General features: G+C 41.4%; 1 protein-coding gene across 1 annotated transcript in view; it reads left to right on the top strand.

The window, feature by feature from the left end:
* The window catches only part of LOC143935776 (keratin, type I cytoskeletal 42-like), a 64,850-nt gene that overhangs the window by 26,730 nt on the left and 22,336 nt on the right, over positions 1-15,784 (top strand). Inside the window, exon 2 of the mRNA XM_077459884.1 lies at positions 6,537-6,619. Coding sequence (XP_077316010.1) covers positions 6,537-6,619 — 83 coding nt within the window. The remainder of the gene's footprint in view (positions 1-6,536; positions 6,620-15,784) is intronic.

The following is a 15,784-nucleotide window of genomic DNA, read 5'->3' as shown; positions in this document are numbered from 1 at the left end:
AATAGAATTATTAATATGAAATAGTTCTAGGTCTAGAAAGCAAATGGACTCATAGTCCATAACAGAAGTAAATGATAAACCAAAATCATTATTATTACAATAAGTAACAAACTTGTTGACAGGACTAGGCGGGCCATCCCAAATAATAATAATATCATCATTATATCAACTGTGTGCAGAGAAAGGGTTGTCATCCCAAACGCACCTGGTCTCCCACAGTCCCATTGTCAAATTTGCATAACTAGGTGCAAAATTAGCACCCATAGCTGTGCCCTGTTTTGTAAATAAAATTCACCATCAAACAGATAATTGTGCTCCAAGCAAAACTTGGTAGCCAAAACAATTAAATCAACTTGTGTATTAAGGGAAGAATTAGTTTCAAGAAAATTGGCTACGGCCTGGAGTCCCACTTTGTAGGGTAAAGAAGTGTATAAAAAGCATACATCTAAAGATACCCATAAATAGGAGGACTCCCAAGTGTAAGGGTGTAGTAATTCTATCAAGTGTGTACCATCGCAAATAAAGAAGGGAAGGGACTGTGCCAAAGGTTGAAGGAAATAGTCTATATAACGAGTAACTGGTGGAAATATTGTTCATAGAAGCATCTATAAGGCGTCCCGTTGGATTATTAATATCTTTGTGGATTTTTGGCAAATGATACAGATAGGGTACTAGAAAAAAAGGTTTATGAAAGAATGCAGTCTCTGTTTTGCTCAGTATACCCTGGACTTGTGTATGTGTCACTATTAAATTGGATTCCTCAATAAATTTGTGCAGGGGATCTGATCTCAGTTTTCTCATAAGTACCAATATCCGAAAGGAGGAATTTGGCCTCCACGAGGTAAGCACTATTTCTCCTCCCTTGTCAGCTGGGTTGATTATAATATCAGGGTTATTGCTCAGTGATTTTAGGGCTATGTGTTCTTGGGAACTTAAGTTATTAACAGAATAATGAGAAGAAGATTCAGATAGACAAAGGTCAGTGAGTTCTTTAAAAACTACCTGATAAAAAGTCGCTAAGTAAGGGCCTTTAGGCTGAGTAGGATTAGAAATAGATTTTGGTCTAAAACAAGTGTGCAAAATGGATGGGGAAGTGTGAGAATATTGAGACCGAGCAACTAAGTCATCATCCTCATCTATTGTATCTGTATATACATATGTACATTTTGTGTATATTTTTTATGTATTTTTATGTATTTTTTTTACATATATATTTTATGTAGGATATATTTTATGTGTATGTGTATATGTTAAATTTTAATTATTGTGGTTAGTGATCACTATTATTATCACTCTATTAACTGCGATTAACTCTCCTTTTTACATAAAATTTCATATTTTTCTTATTTTTTTCTATTAATCTAATATTTTTTAAATATTGTTTATCTTATATACATTTAATTTATACAATCTAGTATAATTTTTTTTTATATATATATATATATATATATATATATATATATATATGTGATGGACACTATGAACTACCAATGAGATCTGAGGAAAAAGTGGAAGCTTTGAAACGCGTCATCTGACACTTTCACGCGTCACTTCTGGTTCACAGGCTCAATCGAGCTTGCGTTCCACACTGAGCTTGGGTTCCAAGATGGTATGCTCTTCCGGTTCCGGGTCCCTGGCTTCTCCGGGGTCAAACGGTGCCCAGCTGAGCTGAACATCGAGGCTGCTCTGCATCTCCATCTTTTGCAGTTAATAAGACGTCACTGGGACACCTCCATCAATGCTACCTTGGACCACACAGTGGTGACCATGGACTTCACCACTATTAGTTTATGTGCTTGATTCTCACTTATACAATGTGCGTAGCCATTTGGCCTTCTTTCACTTTTCAATAAATCGTTCATTACTTTTTGTACTCAATTTGGCACACCTTGTCCTTCTGCTTGTCTTCCAGAGTTTGCTTCAACTCCCAAGGGAGCTGTCGCTGGTGCTATGAACGGAACCCTTTTTCATTTATTGCTGGGACTATTAATAAAAATATTTTTATATATGCAATGGGGGTTATTTATGAAAGGCAAATCCACTTTGCACTGAAAGTGCAGTCGCTCTAAATCTAAGGGGTAGATCTGAAATGAGGGGAAGCTCTGCTGATTTAATAATCCAATTATGTGCAAGCTAAAATGCTGTTTTTTTTTTCCTTGCATGTCCCCCTTGGATCTACAGCAACTTTACTTCCAGTGCACTTGTAGTGCAAAGTGGATTTTCCTTTAGTAAATAACCCCCGATATCTCACAAAAGTGAGTACACCCCTCACATTTTTGTAAATATTTTATTAAATCGATTCATGTGACAGCACTGAAGAAATGACTTTGCTACAATGTAAAGTAGTGAGTGTACAGCTTGTATAACTGTAAATTTTCTGTCTCCTCAAAATAACTCAACACACAGCCATTAATGTCTCAACCACTGTCAACAAAAGTGAGTACACCCCTAAGTGAAAATGTCCAAATTGAGCCCAAAGTGTAGATATTTTGTGTGGCCACCATTATTTTCCAGCACTGCCTTAACCCTCTTGGGCATAGAGCTGACCAGTGCTTCACAGGTTGCCACTGGAGTCCTCTTCCACTCCTTCATGATGACATCACGGAGCTGGTGGATGTTAGAGACCTTGTGCTCCTTCACCTTCCATTTGAGGATGCCCCACAGATGCTCAATAGTGTTTAGATCTGGAGACATGCTTGGCCAGTCCATATCCTTTACCCTCAGCTTCTTTAGCAAGGCAGTGTTGGTCTTGGAGGTGTGTTTGGGGTTGTTATCATGTTGAAATACTGCCCTGCAGCCCAGTCTCGGATGGGAGGGGATCATTCTCTGCTTCAGTATGTCACAATGCATGTTGGCATTCATAGTCTCCTCAATGAACTGTAGCTCCCCAGTGCTGCCAGCACTCATGCAGCCCCAGACCATGACACTCCCACCACTGTGCTTGACTGTAGGCAAAACACACTTGTCTTTGTACTCCTCACCTGGCTGCCGCCACACACGCTTGACACCATCTGAACCAAATACGTTTAACTTTGTCTCATTAGACCACAAGACATGGTCCCATTAATCCATCTCCTTAATCTGCTTGTCTTTAGCAAACTGTTTGCAGGCTTTCTTGTGCATCATCTTTAGAAGAGGCTTCCTTCTGGGATGACAGCCATGCAGACCAGTTTGTTGCAGTGTGCAGCGTATGGTCTGAGCACTAAGAGGCTGACCCCCCCACTCGTTCAACCTCTGCAGCAATGCTGGCAGCACTCATATGTCTATTTCCCAAAGACAACCTCTGGAAACGCTGAGCACGTACACTCAACTTCTTTGGTCAACCATGGCGAGGCTGGTTCTGAGTGGAACCTGTCCTGTTATACCACCTTAGCGTGCTGCTGCTCAGTTTCAGGATCTTGGCAATCTTCTTATAGCCTAGGCTATGTTTATGTAGAGCAACAATTCTTTTTTTCAGATCCTCAGAGAGTATTTTGCCATGAGGTGCCATGTTGAACCTCCAATGACCAGTATGAGAGAGTGAGAGCGATAACACCAAATTTAACACACCTGCTCCCCATTGTCACCTGAGACATTTCAACACTAACGAGTCACATGACACCGGGGAGGGAAAATGGCTAATTGGGCCCAATTTGGACATTTTCACTTAGGGGTGTAATCACGTTTATTGCCAGCGGTTTAGACATCAATTGCTGTGTGTTGAGTTATTTTGAGGGGACAGCAAATTTACACTGTTATACAAGCTGTACACTCACTACTTTACATTGTAGCAAAGTGTAATTATTTCTTCAGTGTTGTCACATGAAAAGATATTATAAAATAGTTACAAAAATGTGAGGGGTGTATTCAGTTTTGTGAGATACTGTATATACATATATTCATTATCCAATTCAGATTACTGTTATATTGTTTGGTTGGTTCTCACACCATCACTTCTTTTTATTTTTAGTTTTAGTTACCTTAGCTGTGCTCCCTTTCCATTCTTTTCTGTGTCACAGCTAGGGACACTACCCATTTCTTCTAGGTATGGGGGAGGGGGGAGTGATCAGGCCTAGAAACCATTTCTATACATCAACGGTTGAAGGTCCCTATACATCAAACATACATCAGAGGTGGAAGGTCCACTTCCCCTTGTCACTCTATGTGCCACCAATGTCTTCTTCAGCCTGGTATCTACTTTCATTGGTCATTGGGTGGCCGCAGATGATGTAAAGTCTTCACATGCATGCTTACATCTAAGGATGAGCGAATCCACCGAGGTTCAATTTGCCAAAAGTTTGGCAAACTTGCAAAAAAAATGTGTGAACTTGTAAATAAAACAATATAGCAGGAGAAAGGGTATATTTCTCTTTAAGGGCTAAAATACACTAGTCCTTTAAATTACAGGTATAGATGATGCCTTAAATCTGTACTTGGCAGTAAGGATGATTTTCTTGGACAGTTTTGGTAACAGTGTATTTTGACAGCATATTTTTAACTGTGGAATTACCCTTTTTTATCAACGCCCCATACCTGTACTATTTGAATCATATCAGATAATGAAAGGTATTTTTCCAGGTTGTTTTAGCAGTGATAAATGCGTTTTCATCATGCAAAACTAAACCTGCTTTAAACTGGTTACACAACACTGCAGGTTACACTTTTTTTTGTTGACTTTTTAACCACTTGATTACTGCCCAGACCAATTTTCAGCTTTCAGTGCTGTCACACTTTGTGACAATTGCGCGGTCATGCTACACTGTTACATTTTTATCACTTTTTTTTCCCACAAATAGTGCTTTCTTTTGGTGGTATTTGATCACCTCTGTGTTTTTTTTGTTTAAAAAATTTAAAAAGGCAGAATAAAAAAAAAAATACAAAACAGTTTTATATTTTGTTATAAAAATTTTCAGACAGGTAATTGTTCTCCTTCATTAATGTATGCTGATGAGGCTGCACTGATGGCCACCGATAGGCTGCACATTGATGGGCACTGATAAGGCAGCACTGATGGACACTGATAGGCGGCACTGGTGGGCACTAATAAGGCGTCACTGTGGACACTGATGAGGTGGTACTGGTGGGAACTGAGTGATGGCACAGATAGGTGGCACTGATGGGTATTGATAGGTGGCACTGCAGGGAACTTATAGGTGGCACTGAGAGATGGCACTGATGGGCACTGATAGGTTGCAGGAATGGACACTGATCGGTGGCAGTGATGGACAGTGATGGGCACTGGTAGGTGAAACTGATAGGCAGCACTGCACTGATGAGGCATTGATTGGCACCAATGGTGGGCATTGATAGGTGGCACTCATTGGCATTCATAGTTGGCACTGATATACACTGGTGGGCACTGATATGCACTGTATGGGCACTGGCAGGTGGCACTGGCAGGAGGCACTGGTGGACACAGATGAGGCAGCCGTGCCTCTTCCTCTTTGGGACCGATGTTCCTTACACAGAAGCTGGTGATTGTCTTTTTTTTCTCCTCACGCCGTCAGTGTGACAAGAAACAAAAAAGATTACTGATCTCCTGTTTACATCACGTGATCAGCTGTCATTGGCTGACAGCTGATCAAGTGGTAAGACACCAGGAACAGCCCCTTACTCCGATCTGTGATCACCGAGTCTCATTGGGGTGCATGCAAAGGGGAGGCTGGGCAATGTAGGTCTGCTCTGTAGCCATCATTCGGCTATAGTGCGGACGGGAACAGATTAATACATATTCACATTGAATAATGTTTGAAACTCATCAGTTGTAGAATTTTAACACAAACAATTTTAACACAACAAACATGTTATACTCACCTGCAATGTGCAATGGTTTTGCACAGAGCAGTCTGACATTTTTCCTTCTGGGGTCCCCCACCAGCGCTCTAGGCTACTTCTCTTCTTGGTGTGCCACTATAGGAAGCTGCTTCCTATGGTGGCACATCTGCAGGCTCAATCCCAACCCTGGCTGTGTGCATGTGCACGCACAGCGTGGCTCAACACCCCTGCCTCTTCCCCCACTTTCTGCTCACAGGATTTGATTGACAGCAGCAGGAGCCAATGGCTACATCTACTGCCTCTGTGAGCAGAGAGAGAGAGGAGATAGCTGCTGCAGATGGTTACAGCACTGGATCAAAATTGGACTTAGGTAAGTATAAAGGGGAGTGAGAGGGTGATCAAACACTCAGACATGTTTTACCTTGATGCAGGGAATGCGTAAGGTAAAAAATATCCAGGCTTTAGAACCACTTTAAGGCTGTTTGAATCTTATAAAATAAATTGCTATATGGAACATCTAATACAACACATATTAACTAAAAATATTAAAAATAAAACAAATTAAATCTATGTATATAATTAAAATAAACGGAGGCTTTTTTCATTTATTTTTTTACTTTCCATTACTGGTTAGTTGTGATATGAGAAGAAACTAATTTTTAATCTTATTTCTTTTGGAAAATTACTTTTTTGCCGTTTCATTTATAATTTAAGAAAGGATCAAATAAACGTGGACTATACTAATAATAATGTAATTCAATAAGCATTTCTGTTTTTTGCAGATTCTCAATGCCACAATGGACAATGCAAATATCCTGCTGCAGATTGACAATGCTAAATTAGCTGCAGAGGACTTCAGACTCAAGTAAGCAAACCCATATACATATTAATATCTCTGAAAACAAACCTGGATTTTTATCTACATGTAACCTTCGGAGCTCTAAAAATGTCCCTCTGCTATGATTATGTTTGTGCAAAGAACATTTTTTTTTATTAGCGTTTACCTGGCTTGGAAAATACAAGGGGGCTCTATTTTTACTGATTAAAAAAGGGGGGCTAATAACCACTTAAATAAAAGTTACCTTTTTCCTAGTGTGCCTGTTGGTCAATCCAACCAAGATGACAATATATGATACTGTAAAAAGGTACCTTGAACATTGTTTTTTGAGTATTAACCACTTCAGCCCCAGAGGATTTGGCTGCTCAGTGACCAGAGCACTTTTTACAATTTGGCACTGCGTTGCTTTAACTGGTAATTGTGCGGTCATGCAATTCTGTACCCAAATTTTTTTTCCAACAAATAGAGCTTTCTTTTGATGGTATTTGGTATTTAACTCAATTTTAGTCATATATTTAGGCCAAAATGTATTCAGCCACATGTCTTTGGTAAAAAAAAAAATGTCAATGAGCGTATATTTATTGTTTTGCACAAAAGTTATAGCGTCTACAAACGAAGGTACATTTTATGGAATTTACGCAGCTTTTAGTTTATGACTGCCTATCTCATTTCTTGAGGTGCTAAAATGCCAGGGCAGTACAAACCCACCCACCCCCTCTCAAATTACCCCATTTTGGAAAGCAGACACTCCAAGGAAATTGCTGAGAGACATGTTGCGCCCATTGAATATTTAATTTTTTGTCACAAGTAATTGAAAAATGACAAAAAAATTAAAAATCACACAAAGTTGTCACTAAATGATATATTGTTCACACCTGCCATGGTTATATGTGGAATTACACCCCAAAATACATTCTGCTGCTTCTCCTGAGTATGGGGATACCTCATGTGCAAGACTTTTTGGGAGCCTAGCCACGTACAAGACCCAGAAAACCAAGCACCACCTTCAGGATTTCTAAGGGTGTAAATTTTTAACTTCACTCCTCACTACCTATCACAGTTTCGAAGGCCATAAAATGACAACATAGCACAACCCCCCCCCAAATTTCCCCATTTTGGAAAGTAGACACCCCGAGCTATTTGCTGATATGCATGTTGAGTCCATGGAATATTTTATGTTTTGCCACAAGTTGCACGAAATTACATTTTTTTTTTTTTTTTGCACAAAGTTGTCACTGAATGATATATTGCTCAAACATGCAATGGGCATATGTGAAATTATACCCCAAAATACAGTATGGGGATACCACATGTGTGGGAATTTTTGGCAGTCTAACCGCGTACAGGAGCCCAAAAACCAATCACCGCCTTCAGGCTTTCTAAGGGTGTACATTTTTGATTTCACTCCTCACTGCCTATCACAGTTTCGGAGGCAATGAAATGCCCAGATAGCACAACCCCCCCCCCCCCCCAAATGACCCAATTTTTGAAAGTAGACACCACAAGCTATTTGTCGAGAGGCATGCTGAGTATTTTGCAGATCTTCCTTTTTGCCACAAAGTTTTGAAAATTGAAAAAGGAAAAAAAAATGTCTTTTCTTTCTTCATTTTCAAAAAAAATTTGATCTGCAAAATAATCACCATGCCTCTTAGCAAATACTTTGGGTGTCTACTTTCCAAAATGGGGTCATTTGGGGGGGGGGGGGGGTTGTTATGCTATCTGGACTTTTCAAGGCCTCGGTAACTGTGATATTTAGTGAGGAGTAAAATCACAATTTTACACCTTTAGAAAGCCTGAAGGCAGTGATTGGTTTTTGGGGTCCTGTACGCTGCTAGGCTTGTAAATTTCACGAAACTTGTGGCAAAATATCAAATATTCCATGGACACAACACACCTCTCAACAAAAAGCTTGAAGTGTCTTCTTTCCAAAATGGGGTAATTTGTGGGGGTTTTGTGCTATCTTTACATTTCAGGGCCTCCGAACCTGTCATAGGTAGTGAGGAAGTGAAATCACCATTTTACGCCCTTAAAGTGGTTGTATACCCTTTTTTGTAACTTTTACCTACAGGAAAGCCTATAATAAGGCTTACCTGTAGGTAAAAAAATATCTCCTAAACCTGTACGGTTTAGGAGATATTCCCCTCGGTATGCGCCGCTGACTGCAGCGGCGCATGCGCACGAGGGGATTCTCTGCCTGAAAATCCGGCAGTGGCCGGCGGCCGGAAAGAAATCTCCCGCGCGCATGCGTGGGAGTGACGATATCGCGGCTCCGGCCACTCACAGCGCCGGAGCCGCGATACCCGGAAGAAACGCCGAGGGAGCATGTCAGCTCCCTCGGCGTGGATCGTGCCAGATGTCGGGGCCTCGTTCTAAGGTAAGTATTTCATAATGAGCTAGTATGCGGTGCATACTAGCTCATTATGCCTTTTGCTTTGCAGGTGTTAAAAAAAAAATAGCGGGTTTACGACCGCTTTAAAAAGCCTGAATGCGGTGATTGGTTTTCGGGGTCCTGTACACGGCTAGGCTCCCAAAAAGTCTCACATATGTGGTATCCCCGTACTCAGGAGAAGTAGCAGAATGTATTTCGGGGTGTAATTTCACATATTCCCATGGCATATTTGAGCAATAGGTCATTTAGTGACAACTTTATGCAAAAAATAAATAAAAATAAATTGTAATTTTCCCACAACTTGTGGCAAAATATAAAATATTCCATTGACTCAAAATGCCTCTCACATTACCCACTCTTCTAACCACTTTCTGAGCCCTGACACTTTTTGTTTACATGAAAAAATATAATTTTTTTGTAAGAAAACTACTTTACATTGAACCCCCAAACATATATTTTTTTAAAGAAAAGGCCCTACAGGTTAACATGTTGGGTGTTGTAATTTGCGCACAGTATTTCCACACGCAATTTTTTGGGAAAAAACACACTTTTTTTTATTTTAATGCACTAAAACACACTATATTGCCCAAATGTTTGATGAATTAAAAAAATTATCTTATGCTGAGTACATGTATACCAAATACTACATGCGTTAAAATTGTGCACAAACATGCAGCGGCGACAAACTACATACATATTTAAAAGCCTTTAAGGGTTACTATTTTAGATTTACAGAGAAGGTCTACTGCTAAAATGACTCAATCTGACCTCACATGCATGGTGCAATTACTGTTTACATATGACACCAGACCAGCGCTTGCATTCGCATTTGCGCGTGAGCACGGGCAGACAGGGGTGCTTTTTTATTATTATTATTATTTATTTTGCTTTTTGATTTTATTTTTAAATTGTTCCTTTAATTTTTTTTTTTTATAATTTTTATTGTTATCTCAGGGAATGTAGTTATCCCCTATGATAGCAATAGGTAGTGACAGGTACTCTTTTTTGGAAAAATAGACCCAAAAATTTGAGTCTATTAGACCCTCTCCTCTGCCCTCAAAGCATCTGATCACACCAAGATCCGTGTGATAAAACGCTTTGCCAATTTCCCAATGGCACTGTTTATATCCGGTGAAACCTAAGTCATGAAATACTCATAGCTTCCGGTTTCTTAGGCCATAGAGATGATTGGTGTTGGGATAGGAGAGCCTGAGAAACCATGGAAGACAGTGGGGGGGAACGTTACTTGTAAAAGCAGTCTAATTAGCCGCTAGGATTGCTTTTACATTAAAGCCAAACACTGGCTGAAAAGAATGATACCAAGATTATACCTAAACCTGCAGGTATCATTCTGGTATAACCACTCAAAGTCCAGCAACATACCAGTACGTTGCTGGTCCTTGTTGGGCATACATTATAATGTTCTTTTTTTCATGCAGCCTGTGGGCTGAACGAAAGAAAGAGATTGATCGGTGGGTATGGCCACCATTAGAATACCGCCCCTTCATTCACCCACTTCTAATTATGGGCATACATGAATCATTTTTTTTTAACTGTGGTGGTGAAATCACCTCCTACAGTGCTGGAGTCGCTGATTTACATATCGTGGGAGCAAACGCTGTTGCTGTCAAGATAAATAAATCAGTGCTGCAGCTGAATGCCATACCTGAAAACAAAAAAACGGTTAACAATAAAACACAGTAAACAGTACAGTATAAAAGAATTACATACCTGAAAAGCAAACATGATAAAACATCACATTGTAAAATACAGTAAAAAAGAGCAGAACAATAGAGAGAGAGAATAGAGAGAGAGAGAGAGAACAGTAAAACAACAACTATTTAATTTTTTTTTTAATTTTATATGTATATTTTTTTTATACACTTTTATTTATTTGTAAAAGTGTGTCCTAGTCTGTGCAGTGCTGAACCCTACGCTAATACTCCACTAGTGTGTGGTAGCGTTTAAAACATTCACCAATGCAAAGACCAGGATGATCAGGACAGGAGGGACAATAATAGCAGGTGTCACGCCTATATCCGCGCTTTATATAGACACAACATTTTCTTTGGGGGGTTCGTTGGGTAGGGGTACCAGGGAGGACATAGGGAAAATGCCTCTATACTGCATTTGGATCGGGAAGTTGGGCCACATACCGTCTGAAAACAGAAGGGCTGTGATGATCTCTTCCTGGAATTTACAGAAGGATCCAGTTCAACATTCAGATTATCTCTCCACTTCACAGCAACCAAATTATTACACTTCAAGCAGGCTCTCTCCCCCAGCCTAAGATGGGAATCTACAAGTGATGGAGTAAGCCCCGGCGATTAGATCGCACGGTGCCACATGCGCCAATTCCATGATCAAACAAGTGGCCCGCTCGTGTAATAATTGTCCACATACAAGTGGTACCCCTTTCTGAATAAGGGTGAAACCAAGTCCCACACAATCTTACCAGCACTCCCTATGTAGTTTGGGAAGTTCTCCAGCTCTACGTGACTATCTATTCCCCTTTGTAAACAATAAAACTATATGTATACCCTGTTGCCCTGTCACAAAACGTATACAACTTGACCCCATATCTGGCACACTTGCTGGGAAGATACTGTTTAAAAGATAAGTGGCCTGAAAACTTAATAAGGGACTTATCAATGCAGACAACTTGATTGGGAGTAAACAAGGCTGCAAACTGTTGGTTGAAGTGGTGTACAAGGGGCTGAATTTTGTAGAGCTGATCGTATCCAGGGTCACCCAGAGGAAGACAGAGTTCATTATCATTGAAGTGCATGAACCGCAAGATCAGCTCGTATCATGCCCTGGCCATGGAGGCAGAGAACACCGGCATATGGTGAATTGGGTCAGTGGACCAATATGACCGTAACTCACTCTTTTTAGTTATGCCCATGAGGAGGCATAAGCGCAGAAAGGTCTTAAATAAAATAAAATAAAATATATATTCCTGAATTCCGGGTTGGCCAGTGAATGGGGGAAGTACGGGTGATGCTGAAGTTGTGGGCACCCAATTAGGATTGGTAAATGCAGCAGGGAGGGCACTATGGTCTTGATGGGCCTGTGTTTGTCTACTTCTTGGTGGCTGCGGGACACTAGTTGTGTTGGCCACCTCACCAGCTTGAACTGCACTTATGGAACTCACCACATCACCACGTGATAATGCGGTGCTGATTTGACTATGACCAAGGTGTACCATTGCCATTGGTGCTTGCCAGTTCACCAGAAGGATGAGCGGCACTAGTACTGGCTCTCTGCTCCCTATGAGAGCCCTATGGTTCTTTCACCTCAACAACAGAAGAAAAACAGGGTCGGGTATGCCTGACCTTGGCAGGGACCACAACTCCGTTGTCAGAGCTATCTGTCAGGGTGCCGATGCTGTCTACAGACTCATTTTCTGAGCCTGAATCTGACAGATGGGTGACTTCCTCTTCACTATCTGTCATGCTCAGAAGCATGTAGACCTCTTCACTACCTTCAATTTGACATTTTGGTCTTTAAATGTACTGGTACTGATTCAAAGGCTACCAAAAAAACTGTTAAGGTTCACAGGGATCAGGCCTTACTCTGCAAATGCTGCAGTTATGTGTGTTGTGTTTTTGTAAGTGACAGTGGTCGATACTGCACTTGGGTGAGCTGGGCTGGGTGGAGGGGCTAAACGCAGGTGTTAGCTTCCGCTAATGCTGTGTTTTTGGGAACCCTAAACTATTGGGGATGCTAATATAGTTCTGATCAGATCAAAGATATCGATCCGTTCAGACACTATACTACTAAGGGAGGTGTATGGTGCTACTGCCACTAAGCTGACACTGCCTGGGGAGATGCAGACCATGTCTGATGCTAAAACCTAATTGATATCACCTGCTGGGTGATCAGGGGGTTAAACCTTTATTGGGTAATATATGGTGGGTGCCCTGACACTATAAAAAACTAACAAACTAACCAGCGCCACCCGTAACATTAATAAGGTGATCACTGGTGACAGGGGGTGAAAGGGTTAACTAGGGGGCAACCAGGGGGTTAAAACCTTTATTAAGTAATATATGGGGGTACCTGATGCTATAAAAACCTGACGGTGAAACAAATCCACTAACTGGTTAACTAGCGTCACCTGTGACACAAATATGGCATTCAGAAAAAAGATCTATTAGTGACACTGGCGACAGGGGGGTGAAACGGTTAACTGGAAGGCGATCAAGGGGTTGAACCTTGTTTAGGGGGGTACCCTAGACCTTACGTAGCCTTCTACTAACTGCCCTAACACTTATTACAGTCACAAATGACACCAATGCAGTGATCAGTGAAAAATCTGAAAACTGCAATTGGTGACACATTGACACGGAGTGAAAGAGTTAAGTGGGGGGGGGGGTCGATCGGGGAGTGTCAAGTGTACCTGTGTGTACTGGTGTTAGTGTAGTGTTGTGCAACTCGTGGTTAGATGTCCTCTCTCCTCTCACCGGAAATTGAAAAGACTCCACGAGGAGAGATGACATCACTTCCTCTTGTCTGTGTTTACACTTACGCAGACAGGGGAAGGATTTCATTCGTTAGGACCGATCAGCAGGTCCAGGCCATAAAACATTGGCCAGGACCCGAGGACGATTGTGCCCCCCGCCCAAGGGGGAGGGAGAGATGCACAGGTACACCCATTTGCCCCGTGTCATTCTGCCTACATACATCGGCGTGCGGCGGTCAGCAACTGGTTAATGCAGAACTCTGAGCAAATAGCTAAATGCACAGTTAAAATACATATGCTTGCTTTTTTACCTGCCAAAAGAGTTTTTGATCCCCTACATACACTCCTAAATCCCCCGATGCAGGCAATGCCCAGCTTACAATGTTCTAGCTTTACTACTAATGCTAGCCATACACTAGTAGAATGTCTTTAGAAATCTTTCACTTCAACATTCAATTGTCTTATTATAGCATCCTAGTGTGCTATCAGGTTAGTACAGGTGAATTTATTTGTGTTACTCATGGTGAAGTGAGTCTGAATCTGGGTCAGAGTTTACTGCAGGCCAGGCTGGATGACTCATACAAGGAGGTCTCTGGTGCCTCCCCCTGGTTCTAGAAATTTGGAGAACCTTCTAGAAGTTAGTGGGTGGAGGCCAGGAGGGTTAATCTGATACTTTGGGGAACTTGGCCAATCCTCAGGCAAAGGGCCTGGCAGGGTGGCTGAGCTAGTCCTTAAATATAGGTGAGTCATGCCAGCAAGGGAGTCAGGTGGAAGATGGAGCGCTGAACAGGCTGTCGGTGCCCTAGGAGGGGACCCCTAAATCTGGGGAACAGGCTCTCCTTCCAGGCTGGAGCTCAGACTGGCTTGAAAGGATCCTGACATCAGTGCGGTTTGAAAAGAATGTTGCCTAAGGAGCAGCAGGGAGCAAGTCAGTGTGAGTACATCAGCACACCCAGGGATTCACATTGCCACAAGTAGCAAGCCTTTCTGGGGGACCGCTTAACCCTTCTTGTCCTTTGCCTTGAGAGATCTTCGGAGGAGCCAAGTGGACTAGTGGAGAAGCAGCCGGGTGGGCTGGTAGTCCTGTGAACAGTAGAGCTGGATTCAGGATCAAACAAATTTGTCTTGGACAAACAAAATTCTAGCAATGTATTACTTTCTTTTTCCTGGGAACATCCATTGGTTCAAAAATCTAATGTTAAAAGCAAACAACATTTTGAAGTACTTTCGGATAACATTTTTCATATCATCAAATGTACTGAGAATTTTTGTACCAATGTGAGTTTGAAAATATACTAGTGTATGGGCAGCTTTTCTATTGGCCCATCAGTGTGATGGGGGAGCACAAGCCAATAGTAAGGCACTGGGCACCAAGGTTTATAGAGGCTATATAGAGGGTCAAGATCAGATACATTAATTTAGACTATGGTACTTTACATGTCAGGGTTGGTTTTCTGACCACTCCAGTATAAAAGACACAAATAGTAAAACGTACCCTTTTACTGAAAAGGTTGTGGTACTATCAATTATAAATACAGTTAAAATATGTCTGATGGTTAAGGTTACCAACACCTGCAAGTAGCAAATCATTTAAGTGACATCATTTGATATGGGCTTATATGAAACATATTATATTAATTTCCTTTATTAACAAGTGCTTATCATTATCCACAGCTGGAACATTAGAGTGGAGCTAAACAATATCCTTAGTTTTCAAAATTATTTCAGACACATTTATGATTTAATGGCAATCTAATAAGTTTTACATTAAATTATTTCTTACTGGTTTTTCTGCCATCTTGTAGCATCCTCCATGAGCTCTCCTTTCCCTCTCAATTCCTTTTGTTTGCAACAAGTAGTGCACATTAGAGGGTGACTAATGTATGTTGGTTCTTCATGGTTCCACTGTATGTAGGGACATAGCCACCCTCTCTTGCTCCTGAGATGGACTGGGACCGTAGACTATGGAATTTGTAGTATTTGCACTGCTCTAAACCCACTACAAATCCAACGAGCAAGAGAGGGTCATAATGTTCAAACATACAGTGGGGCCATGGAGAATGAACTGAGCTACTTCCTAAAAGTTACTTGGTCACAGCAGCAAAAAGGTAAATTTGGGGATCTGGAGGAAGCTGGGAACAGTAGATGGGGCTTTTTAACCACTAGCCATCCGCGCTATAGTCGAAAGACAGACATCAATTGCCGGGAGGCTGTCCCTGGACATCCTCCTGTTTACTTCTGCAATGCGCGCATCGGGAAGTTCTGGGTTGGCCGTGTCCCTTGGACAGAGCCAGTCACAGATCGCTGTAAATGGGCAATCACAGTGGTCAGCGTGTCC

This window comes from Lithobates pipiens, unplaced genomic scaffold (genome assembly GCF_037356315.1).
Source record: "Lithobates pipiens isolate NorthernLeopardFrog02 unplaced genomic scaffold, aLitPip1_a1.2 Scaffold_28, whole genome shotgun sequence".
Classification (NCBI taxonomy): domain Eukaryota; kingdom Metazoa; phylum Chordata; class Amphibia; order Anura; family Ranidae; genus Lithobates; species Lithobates pipiens.
This window is presented reverse-complemented; position numbering and strand designations above follow the sequence as displayed.